General features: G+C 41.1%; 1 protein-coding gene across 1 annotated transcript; it reads right to left on the reverse strand.

Moving 5' to 3' along the window:
• Window positions 1-3,751: 3,751 nt before the first annotated feature.
• On the reverse strand, window positions 3,752-9,416 carry LOC104622490 (putative neural-cadherin 2; the record flags this gene model as incomplete). The annotated part of the gene is made up of 7 exons (XM_010289292.1): window positions 3,752-4,240; window positions 4,665-4,819; window positions 5,047-5,104; window positions 5,733-5,986; window positions 7,351-7,531; window positions 8,314-8,578; window positions 9,250-9,416. Coding segments are annotated over 5 exons (911 nt in total), but the record flags the coding sequence as incomplete, so codon positions are not given.
• Window positions 9,417-12,211: the final 2,795 nt, after the last annotated feature.

Here is a 12,211-nt window from a genome sequence, read left to right on the forward strand (position 1 = left end):
TCGATAGGGCCGCGCGGGGGCGGTCCTGTGACTGAGGCCCCGCCCACCGCGGCGGGGAGGGAAGATGGCTATCGTCGTCGGCACGCAATAGCCTCAGCCCGCAGGGTTGTAACTCCTCCCTTGCCTTACCTTTCCCTCCCTCCCTTCCGCTGCTGCTGCTTAATTAAGTAACGGTAAATATATTTTTTTAATTTGTGGTGACTAACAACTACCTAGAGAAGAGGGCAAGAAGGGAGTGCTCTGAGCTGGGCCCTTCCAGTGGCCTGAGCAGGCCCCTGCAGCTCAGCCTGGGGTAAAATGGCTAATCTTCCATCTTCCTCCTGCCCATGCACACCTTAATGCCTTATGAAAATGCAAAGGAATTAAGACTTTGATCCATGAACAGGGGCAGATTCAAGTCAAGCAGGAGAAGCAGCTGATTCTCCTCAGCAGTGGCTTCCACCGTTGCTTCGATGTCCACATTTCCATAGTCGGTGTCAGTCTACACCGGTCTCGAAGCTGCAACTAGCCAGGGGCCTGTTGCTAGGATGGCAATGTCTGGTGGAGAAACAGAAGTTTCGAACTATTTCACTCATTTGGCTGAATTTCTCAAATGGTTACCAAGAAAAGAGTTCACAAAGCCTGCACAGCAATTTTTCAGTGTAGATACACATTGCAAATCTCTTTTGCCCAGTCATTGCCTCAAATGACCGGGCTGTTTTTCCTTTCCTATAGGACTGCTACTCATCTGCTCAACAGCTGCAACACCCTCAGCAAGCGGAACAGGGGATACTGCATCAAACAAGTGCCCAGAATGGCCCTTTCTCAGCTTCAGTCCATTTATCTACCTAGAGAGTGACCTTCCAGCCATAAAGATTCTGCATTTGGCTATAAGTGATCCAAGGAGACAGAAGAACTTTCCGCTTCCCCATCTTCCATGAGGACAGAAGTCCATTGCAGGTCCTGACTACCATGCAATTTGTTATCTTCTGTCGTGCGTGCTGCTTTGTGTCTTCAGTTATTTGAGGGAAAAACATTAACTACTGCTTTAGCTTTTCTGAGTTATTGTTTAATGCATCCATATGTAAAATGTTCAGTTTCAGAATATGAATTACAAAATAATCCTCTGGGGAATGTTAGCCTGTCAGCGTTATTTGTAGCACATTGTTCAAACTTGTCTCTTTTGGAAGAGACAGTTTACCAATAATTAGGCTAAGCTTTACTTGATACCAAGTTCAGAACAGGCAACTTAATAAAGAGCAATAAAAATGTATATGCACTTCATGAAAATGTTGTAAGAGTTCAAGACTTGGAACACTTGCTGTTCTGAAGTCCTGGGGCTCAGCAGTTTTTATCTGCAGCGACAACATATGTAATATCCCTTGATGTAAGAGATTTTGTAGTTTCTTCTAAGACCATACATCTTTAGAAAGGGAGGAAAAATTTACATTAAGCAAAAGGTGTATATTAGTATAGCTACAATATTTATTTTTTATTACTTTGTAGGAATAATCAAGGCCCAGCCATATAAGACGTTGGCATGGAGTGGCTCATACTGACTTTTTGTTCCTAATCTCTCTAATAAATATTGCTATTTTAGTATCATTGATATAAATAATTTTATGGAATCAATGCAGATTGTTTTATTCAGTTCACATGGTGTTTTTGTTCAATCAATTTTCAGTGTAAAATTCACTGGTTCTAAGAGTATCAAAATCTTCCTTCTAGGTACAAAAGTAATTTACATTTGCATTTTTATACGAAGTAAAACAACTAGTGATGAAAGATCTATTTTTAAAACAGTATTTATAAATCAAAGGAAGTGTCAAGACTTCAATAAAAACAAACGTTCAGTATCATGTTGTACTGATAATAAAAAACACTGAGTAGAAAACAATTAAAAAAACCTTAGCACTTCAGAGCTTTCAAGCACACTTTAAGCACCTATTAACATTCACACATCGCCCCAGGCACTGGTAGCTGCCCCTATTTGAAAGAGGTAAGAATGAGACAAAGGAAGAGAACACAGTGATTTAACCATGGTCACGGAGATTAATCTTCAAGTCAGTGTTAGATTTTGGAAGTTCCTGACTCGCTTTCCATGCTTAAACCACAGTCCTTTTTTGGGGGGTGGGAGTAGGAGGAAGCAAAGGGGAACAGGGCAGGTTTCCCAGGCTTTCTCTTTTGAGGAACCCAATTTTTACAATGACTGTTCTGATTGAAAGAGTTTGGTTCCAGCTTTTGCCTGGATACCCTTCTAGCTTCTCTTCACACCTGCTATCAGCTCTTCTGTTTTCCAGCTGCACACTTTGAAGAAGGGTTCCATGTGGAAAGCGAAGTCAGAAATAAAAGCTTACTGAATATAAACTTTTCCCACATCTGACAACCGCTTTTAAGAGTGTAAATTGTCATGGCAGCAAAGTGCTACTCACAGCTAGGATTTTTCCACTATTTCAACCTCTTTAACAGGTAATTAGAAAAAGGGTCAGACAGAAAAGTTTCATACAGTTGGGCAGCCTGTAACAGTGAGTGAGATGGCATGTGTGATGTCAGGGAGATTACAGTTTAGGAGGATAAGACAAAAGCTGACAAGAAAAACAGAAATTTAAAACGTTTTATATTTAACATTTCTAATAAACATTTCACAGTCTAAAATGAATGCAATTTAAAAAAAAAGTCCTACCCATTGCTACCCACCTGATAGTAATCATATTAATACTAGGGAGATAATAATAGAATCATAGAACCATTGAATCGTTTGGGTTGGAAGGGACCTTTAAAGGTAATCTAGTCCAACCCCCCTGCAATGAGCAGGGACATCTTCAACTAGATCAGGTTGCTCAGAGCCCTGTCCAACCTGACCTGGAATGTTGCCAGGGATGGGGCATCTACCACCTCTCTGGGCAACCTGTGCCAGGGTTTCACCACCCTCATTGGGAAACATTTCTTCCTTTTATCTATTCGAAATCTACCCTCTTTTAGTTTAAATGGTTTAAAACCATTACCCCTTGTCCTATTGCAAGAGGCCCTGATAAAAAGTCTGTCCCCATCTTTCTTATAGGCCCCCTTTAAGTGCTGGAAGGCTGCAAGAAGGTCTCCCCAGAGCCTTCTCTTCTCCAGGCTCAACAACCCCAACTCTCAGCCTGTCTTCACAGGAGAGGTGTTCCATCCCTCCGATCATTTTGGTGTCCCTGCTCTGGACCTACTCCAACAGGTCCATGTCTTTCCTGTGCTGAGGGCTCCAGAGCTGGACGCAAGATTCCAGGTGAGGTCTCACCAGAGGGCAGCAGAAGGGCAAAATCCCCTCCCTCAACCTGCTGCTAGCCATGCTGCTTTGGATTCAGGCCAGGATACGGTAATTCACGTTCTTGCATCCAGGACAATTTTAGTACTGGTACAGGTTGCCCAGAGAGGTGGTAGATGCCCCATCTCTGGAAACATTCAAGGTCAGGTTGGATGTGGCTTTCAGTAACCTGATCTAGTTGAAGCGGGGCTGGACTAAATGACCTTTAAAGGTCCCTTCCAACCCAAATGATTCTATGATTCTATAGTAAGTCGCTGTGGTCTACACAAATAAAAAGGGATATTATAATGCTGTTCTATACGAATCCTGTGTTCCACGGTTTTCAAGAAGATTCATGCTTTAAAAGTCTTTGCACTTCTACCATTAAATAACTGTACAGCGCATATAAAAAGACTGTTTGGATTATCACTTGTGGGAAAAGTGAGTATATCATACTACTGTAACTAAAACCTTGCATCAGGTTAAGTTACTTGATGTACCTTATACGTAAAAAAAGTAATTTTTAAAAGTAGTGTCCATATGTCATGGCAATGTTTCAAGTTCCTTTAACTCTGGTTACAAATGTTCATTTGAGACCTTATAGAATTCTTTAAGCTTGTCAAACTTTGACCCCCACTCTTGGAGGCAATCATAATTTAGGTCTTCATCACCACTAATGGAGTCTAAGGAACTAAGGCTCCCTGCTAAAGAGCATTGCCCTTCTAAGCAGTAAAAGTGAATAGTGTCAGCTGGAAGACTCTGTAGATCATGGTCTGCATCCCAGATGATTTGAGAAACATATTTCTTGAAGTCTGGGACACTGGTAACTGCAGATGTTGATTGTTTCTGATGTGCATGTTTTGGGAATGAGTCTCTTTTGGGGCCAGTGGGTGTCCTGGAGCGTGGAGCAGCTGCCCTCAAGGAGAAGTGGGGAATGGTATGGAGAGGTTTCTTCAGTTCATGTATATCATAAGCATTCTGGAAAAAAAAAGAATGGAAATATCAGAGAGAAACAACACAAAAGGAAACAGGTTCCAAAAAATGTTTTAAAACTCAGTGCAACACAAAACTGGATTCTGTGAGTTTTTTACAAACTGAAGAGAGGGCCTAGTTCAGAGGGCTAAGTTCAGATCATACCAAATTCTTTTATGTAATGATAGTCTTCACCTCAAGCAAGAATGCTGAGTCCAGAGCAGCCCCTTCAAAGGTGGCCTCAGATGACCAGCAGCATGAAAGGTACTGGTTGAAGACTGGATTGAAATAGAATACTCCCATTCAAGAGTATTTCAGGTTATAAAAAAAAAAGCCAACTGGATAAGAACAGTAAGTTAAACAAAAAGTCTGGGCTGGAAAGATAAGGAGAGGTTGGATTTGCAAAGACTGGATTGAAGCTGCATCATACCTGGTCACGTTCTCCACCTCCTTCTTCATTATAATTAAAGACATTTTCTCTAACATCCTCCCAGCTTTCACGCTCTTCAGGAATATGGTAAATTCCTCCTTTCCGAAACCCTGAACTTCCCCACTGACTCCACACCGTGTAGGAGACCAAGAGTGCTGGAAGAAAAAAAGACACGTATTATATGACATATGACACAGTATGATGCATGATAAACAAGTAGTTATACGACACCTGAGATATTACATTGACTCTTAATTTGACAATCAAATGCCCAGGTAAGAGATGCGTAATTGTTAATATATAAACAACTTATATTCAGGAATTTAAAGAATCAGCTATGTATATTACATCATAAACCTCATTAAAAGGGTATTTTACTTACCTAAAGGAATCCATTTAAATAGAAGGCATTTTGGCCAATCTCTGGCCTTTCACCAATCCTGAGTAAATAAGATACCCAAAGTAAGTAAAACACTGTTTTAATGAAGGTTACAAGTGTAATATAATCATGGAATCTTTACTATTCTGAGATGTGTATGCAGTTTTTCTTTATCAATATGAGAAACAGTTTTATGGTGTTATTAACTTTTCAGCCAAAGTGTGCCTGAAACTGGACACGCTGTGAACATTTCTTTCTGCCCTACCCTCTTAATGAGGCTTGCCTATTAAAATCATAAACTTTCTAGGGAAAGCTCTCTGCCTTCCTATTATGTGAATAGCACATACCAGGTGTAGGTCCTACCTAATACAAATGTAGGGGCTCAGTGCAGGTGGGAGTTTCAGATGGATGTGGTTGCACACATAGATGGGAAGCTCTTATTTAAGAAGGATTGAAAATAAATTATTCTTAAAGACAGAAGTCCTAAATTTGCTTGAACTGTCTTCAGAGCAAGTAAACTGTAACTATGTGCTGATGCCTGTCTCTTAGCATCCTCAAATGAACTCTCAACTGCTGATCTCCAGAAAAATGTGAAACACTGATCACAACATCCAAGGCTACAGCAGATTTGATTCAATGGAGCAAGGTACAAGATTAAAAAGAAAGAAAAAAAGTACGTGCTTTCCTACCTAGGAAGACAAGGAGGCACATGCTGATTGCCAGAATAGAGCCAGAGCTGAGTCCAACAGGTCTTCTAGCCTTCACCTGGCTAATTTCACACCATCTTCCCTTGTAACCTTCGGGGCACTGGCAAATAGTCTTATCTTGGGATTGAGCCACACAGGTACCCCCATTCCTACAGGTCCAGTGTCCACAAGGTGATGAGGTACAGTGTCTGAGCCCTGTAAGGTTGTCAGTCACTTCTACTTTCCCAGCTGGACACCTGAACAACAAAAGCAGAAGATACCTTTTAGGCAAGCAAAGCACCTGGAGTTGTATGTTATTTTTGCAAAAGTTTGTTACTATTTCCTTAAAGCCAATAATTAAAGTCTTTTCAAGCAAACCATAAATCCACACTGAGAGTATGAAATAGATGTAAACTCTAACATAGTGAGCTATAGGCTTATGAAAACATGAATGTATGTTCTGCTTTCCCTATCCAGAAGATATGCAGAAGAACTTCACTCCTTCCTTAAAAAAGGGATCTGTCAGCTTCTGAACAGACTAACCCTTTTTCTACAGACATGTTCAAAATCCCTAGAAGGAAATGGATGCCTGAGATCAACGGGATCCAGTATAAGCTTTGTAAAGTTCATCTGGGCCTTTGGGAAAGAGGTGCCATTGACCTCCTCAGAATGACGATCTTGTCTTTTAGGACTTTAGTTGGAAAAGAAAGTGATCTCTTCTGAGATACAACTGGAGAGGCTGTGCAGTAATGCTGTGAGGAGCACACACCTACTTTCGCAATCCATAGAAGAAATACTAGTGAATAAATGGAGGAGCCTTCATATTGTTCTTTCACAAGTAGATGGAAGAAGGGAGTGTCCCAAGGCACACTTAAGACCATCTCAGCCTCTTTCAGCAATGAATCACTAGGCCTCAGAAGTGCCAAATTTTGGCTGAATTGAAGGAATGCAAGTTGCTCCTTCTCCCAGTCCTGCATGTGTGTATGCTTGGGGTTTTTTTAACAGAAATGCCTGTATTTTGATTTGTATATTTTAATACAAGTTTTGAAAATTTTCTATAAAGAGTGGATCTTCTCTAAGGAACTAACTGTTTAGGATACCACCTGGTAGGCTTTGGTTCTGGCCTTGGGCAGCCAATTTTAAAATCCAGTTTTGTGACAGTCTAATTCTGAAAGTCTCATTGCTTCATATAAAATATGATTGATTTCAACTTCTTTACAGAAAATATATGTAAATATATATTGTATATGCAACATGGATTTTTTATATATATACACGCTATATATATGTGCTATATCACAATATAGATATATATTCACACAGAGGAGAGACCAAAGCTTTTGCAGTACACCTTTTATCAAAGGGTATTTCACTTCCTCACTGGCCTGTGATCTTCTCACCATGGAAAAAAGGCCGGAGTAAATAGGTTCCATATCAGACTTGCAGGAAAAGGGAAGTTTGGCCCATGGTGGGAGATGGGATGGAGAGCAGGATTTGTTCTTGGGATGTCCCTCTCTGGCCAACAGCAGCAGGAAGTTTCACTGTTAGCAAGTTACCTGAACTAAGATAGTATGAAAGAGCTTCCCAACCATCCCTGGATGAAAACAAAAGCTTAATGTACCGGCATTCATATTTTCTCCACAGGTCTACACAAAGGAAAGGGCTGTAACAGGGCTGGCTGCTGCAGGCACTGGAATGGCATCCCATTGTGACACCTTGCCGCCTCAGAATTAAGCCAAACTCCGTGCTTTTGCCCTCCACGAGAAGCGGCTGACCATTCAGCTGGACATCACGCATACAACCTGCATCAAAGCAGGGGAGTACACAGAGAAATACATTGAGTTAGCAACTACCCCACCTCAAGCCTTGCACCCAATACATATGCAGGGGATCTTAGAGCATTGTAAAAAACTTAAAATATTATTTTAAAAGATCCGTACACTGCTTATCAGTTTTATTTTAGAAGAAGAGCTACAGGACACGTGCCTATGTGCCCTGGCCAATCTGCAGATTGGCAATACTTCTCCAGGACAGCTTGGTTGTACCAATGCAATGATTTAGCATTACAGTGCTATGAACAAGAAGAGCTCCACTAAATTAACTTAGATTTAAAATATAGTCTTAAAAGTGTGGCTGAATGAGAAGCAACAGAATGGAAAAAGCTGTCTTCTGTTGAGCCATGACCTCTAAGTCCCAGCACCCCATCCCAGGAAATGGACAGCGCCTTCCAAATCCTTCTCCTATGAGGAGGTGTTGTGTTGTGCTCCTTAAACCCTTACAAAGCAAAAATGGAGTGAAGATCACAGCATGAGTTCCCTACTTGGGGCCTCTGGAATGGGAAATAAAGATCTATAGTGCTATCTTTCAATATCTACAGGAAATCTTACATCTTCACCAAGACCAGATACAATGGCAAACAGAGAGTTGAACATTAGTTCTGAATTCCCTAGCAGAGGCAACAGGATTTCATGGGCATAGTCGTTGCCGTGGGAATTCTTACCTGGGTTTTAGACTCTCCAATACACTCCTAGATTCCCCTTTTAGCTTCAATTCCCTAATTTTGGGAACTTATCATATCACGTACCTTGGAAATCACTCTCTGAATGATTGGGAAGGCGGTTTCCTAGGACAATGGTTGTCCAATCCATTTCAAACCATCTATTTGTACCCAAGACAGAGGTCACTTCTTGATCACCTCCACCGCCGTTAACACGCAGGGTAAATTCATTGTTGTAGCGCTCCATGGTCAGAAGAACCCACTGGCCATTGTTTATACGTAATGTACTCATTCTCAGAGAGTGATTTTTGTCCCCCAAGCTGAAGTTAACACTAAAGAAACCCTCAACCACCTAGAAGACAACAATAAAGATATTTAATAGCAGAAGTGCACTTCTAAATGTTATTACACTGTCCTGACTTAAGAAATGGACCTGAGTTTTTAAACAACAAGAGTACCACTTCCATTTAAGTGCTTTATTCACAGATAAAAATTACCACAAGAATATGAAAAGTCCAGGGATTATCAGCTTTTTTCTTTACAGGCCACCCTCTCTTCTAACTCACATGAACCTTTTTATCAATCTTCTCCCTATTGATGTCTATGTCCAAGTCTTCCCAGCTGACCCTCCTGTTACACCTGGAATAATTAGCCTCTCTCTGGCTAATATAATCCAGACACCTTTTTAAAAAAAAAAACGTAGAGACAAGTTTTATAGCCAGAAACAGATAGAAGCAATGGGAAAAGGCAAACAGGACAAAACAATCTTCCCCATTCAGGTGTATCACATGCACTCATTCACCTGTATTTTTTGCAGTGAGACAGCTAGAATCTATGCTATGAAAGGGTAATACTGAGAAGTACAACACAAATGAGAGTAGTTACCCTCATGCGGAAAATTCTTGCTTTATATTACATTAAAAAAATAGGTGTCCTTAATCAGAAACTGCATCTTTTTCTCATATTGGGGTACTCCATGACAAGTTAAGAGCACTGGAACAGAATGGCTTTTGGACTGCTCACCTCCAGTCGGATGTATCCAGTCCAATCTGCAGAGGCCAAGCTGAGAAGGGTGCTGTGGGATATACGGGTGCGCACCATCAGCTGGATCTGAGTGCTGTGAGTGCTGGGGATGCTTCTCAGCTCATAATGGATCCAACTGTCCCTTCCAAAAGCCCATTCTGGAAGAACTAAGTACAACACATACAAAACCAAAGCAAAAATCTCAGAAATTACTGCTCCATCATACATACCATCTTACTGCTTGAGAATTAACCAATTCTGAATGTCAGAATTTTAGTTCTTAAGAAGCTTTGACAATGTAATGAAGCATCATGGAAAGCAGACCCCTCTCCCCAAGGGAATTAAGAGAGAAAGAAACAAAGGATACAGAATTTAGGTGGGAAAGGGGCAATTAGAGAATGTCTCTAACATTCTGCTTGTTACAAGCTACATGTTCTACCCAATCACTCCTACACTGAGTCAAATAAGTCTTTTTTTCTGAGATCTGAAACATCTCTTCCAGTAAAGTAGTTGGTATTGATCTGAAGACAAAAAAATAAGAAGCTAATGTTTCTTTCAGTAGTTTAGTCCTGTGGTTAATAACCCTCACTGTTAGAAAATATGCATTTTACTTCCCATTTCAGTTGGCACAAGAGAAAGCCTGGGGTCTGGCACAGAGTCAAAAGTTATAATATGTAATTTTTTTAATTACAAAGAGAGATTAAGTCAGTGTTCATTATCTTAACCAGGGAAAAAATTAATTCTTTCCCCATCATCCTGGGGAATCCATCTGAGAGGCATCCAGCAGAGAGTGTGATGAAGTTGCACTGCACACTTTTGTGGAAATCAAAAAGCACTAAACCACGCAGACCCTGGTACTCTTATGCAGCAGGCACCCATTTCAGTCTCTCTACCTGACAGCAATCCTAGATCTGCTTGTTCTGGGCACAGCTTAGTTGAAAAAAGAAATTTCTTCTTAGCAAATAAAGATATAGTCCAAGTTAGTGACTAGACAGGAAGAACGCTGGGTCACCAACAGCTAATCTAAAGTCAATGTCACACCAGTAGAAATCTAAGAACTGCCCAGCTGATACTGGGGCACTTAGGCTGGTTCCCAGGACATGAAATATCAAATGATCAAGAGACTTAATTTCTGCACTCTCTCTTCCCTTCACTGTTTCTCTTCTCTCTTTTCTTTCTTAAAGCATATTTTCTTTTCTTCTCTAGCTTATTCCTTTCCTATTATTGTTCTTAGCCCACTGTTCTCTCATGTCCACCATCTCTGCAGCTACAGGCAGATGAGCAGGGGTAGATTTTCTTGGGACACTACAGTGATTCTTATCCCCAGCTGTCTGCTCCTTCCTGCTCAGCCATTGAGAAAGCGTCAGCTGAACACCAGCATTTTGCAGCCCAATATATTAGAAGAAGCTAGAAACAATCAAAGTTTTCCTTTCACATCAGGATATGACTTATGGATTTTGAGTAATTACTTTCTGACCACTTGGTTTGTCTACAGTGGTGAGGGGTAGGAGCCAATACAGCAGCTGGGCTTGTGAACCAGCATCCCAAGATAATGCAAAACAGAATAAGATTTATATCTAGACAAATATTTATAAACCAGTATCATCTGTATGCAAAAAATTAATACAAATTACTGAACTATATTAACCATTTCTGTGGTCATTATAAACACTTTAAACAGTGAAGGCTCCAGGCCTAGAAGTGCAAATTACAGTTCTAGTCCTCACCCCGTTGGACAGACGGAGCTTCTGCTGAGTAATTTACTGTCACACCTTTTAAGTCTTGTGTGGCAGGAGGAGAAAAGAAAAGAGGGTCTGGCTGCCTGCATAGGGTACTGTTGTTTCATATACAAGAAGGAAAAGCAAGCGCATAGAGCTGAAAGGAAATGTGTAATACACCACCAGTCGTGTCTATGAATCATTCATTGATGAATCACAGTGATTCGATGCTAGCTCGCCTGTGCTCCTTCCCAACTGCTCACTGCTGCTCATACTCACCTGTACCGCACTCAAACTACAGGACTGAGAGGTCTAATTCTCTTCCAACACTACACAAGATCCTCAAAGTTATGGGGCACTGGTGCTCATTACAGACCATTCTGATCAACCCCATCACTAGTATTTTGTACACAGAGGGAGAAGGCAGATATAGGGAAAGTAAAGTCCCAATAAACATCTGTAAGTCACTACTGATTTCTGCTTGAGAGCAATGGCTGCTGAAGGTATTAAGATAGGGAGGACAGAGCCAACGTCAGGTGTGTGTCCCCTGTACCCTGAACTAGGCTGTGGGATACTAGGAGTTAAATAATTTACTTCCTAAATTTTTGAATTGTGCTAAAATTTTGCACTTTATTACAACATCTCTGAGGTTTTCATTATCCACCCTTGCATGCTTTTGTTCTCCGATACATATATCATTCTGATTTTGTACAGGATAACATGTTTGCTGGAGCCAGCCTGATATTATGTCCTCACATGCACCCCTGTGGTCTAGGGGCATTGCACAAGCTTCAATTCATTCCAGTAACAGAGACAAATGCAATTATCCCCACTTTAAAGATGGAAAATTGGGCCTGAGGACTTGAGGGTTGGGCAGCCAGGTTTCGGAGAGAGAACACAGAATCATAGAATCAGAGAATAGTTTGGGTTGGAAGGGACTGTTAAAGTCAGCTAGTCCAACCCCCGTGCAATGAGCAGGGACACCTTTAATTAGATCGGGTTGCTCAGAGCCCCGTCCAACCTGATCTGGAATGTTTCCAGGGATGGGGCATCTACCACCTCTCTGGGCAACCTGGGCCAGGGTTTCACCACACTTATAGGGAAAAATTTCTTCCTTATGTGTAGTCTAAATCTGCCCTCTTTTAGTTTAAAACCATTACCCCTTGTCCTATTGCAAGAGGCCCTGCTAAAAAGTCTGGCCCTATCTTTCTTATAAGCACCCTTTAAGTGCTGGAAGGCTGCAA

This window comes from Phaethon lepturus, unplaced genomic scaffold (genome assembly GCF_000687285.1).
Source record: "Phaethon lepturus isolate BGI_N335 unplaced genomic scaffold, ASM68728v1 scaffold42496, whole genome shotgun sequence".
NCBI lineage: Eukaryota > Metazoa > Chordata > Aves > Phaethontiformes > Phaethontidae > Phaethon > Phaethon lepturus.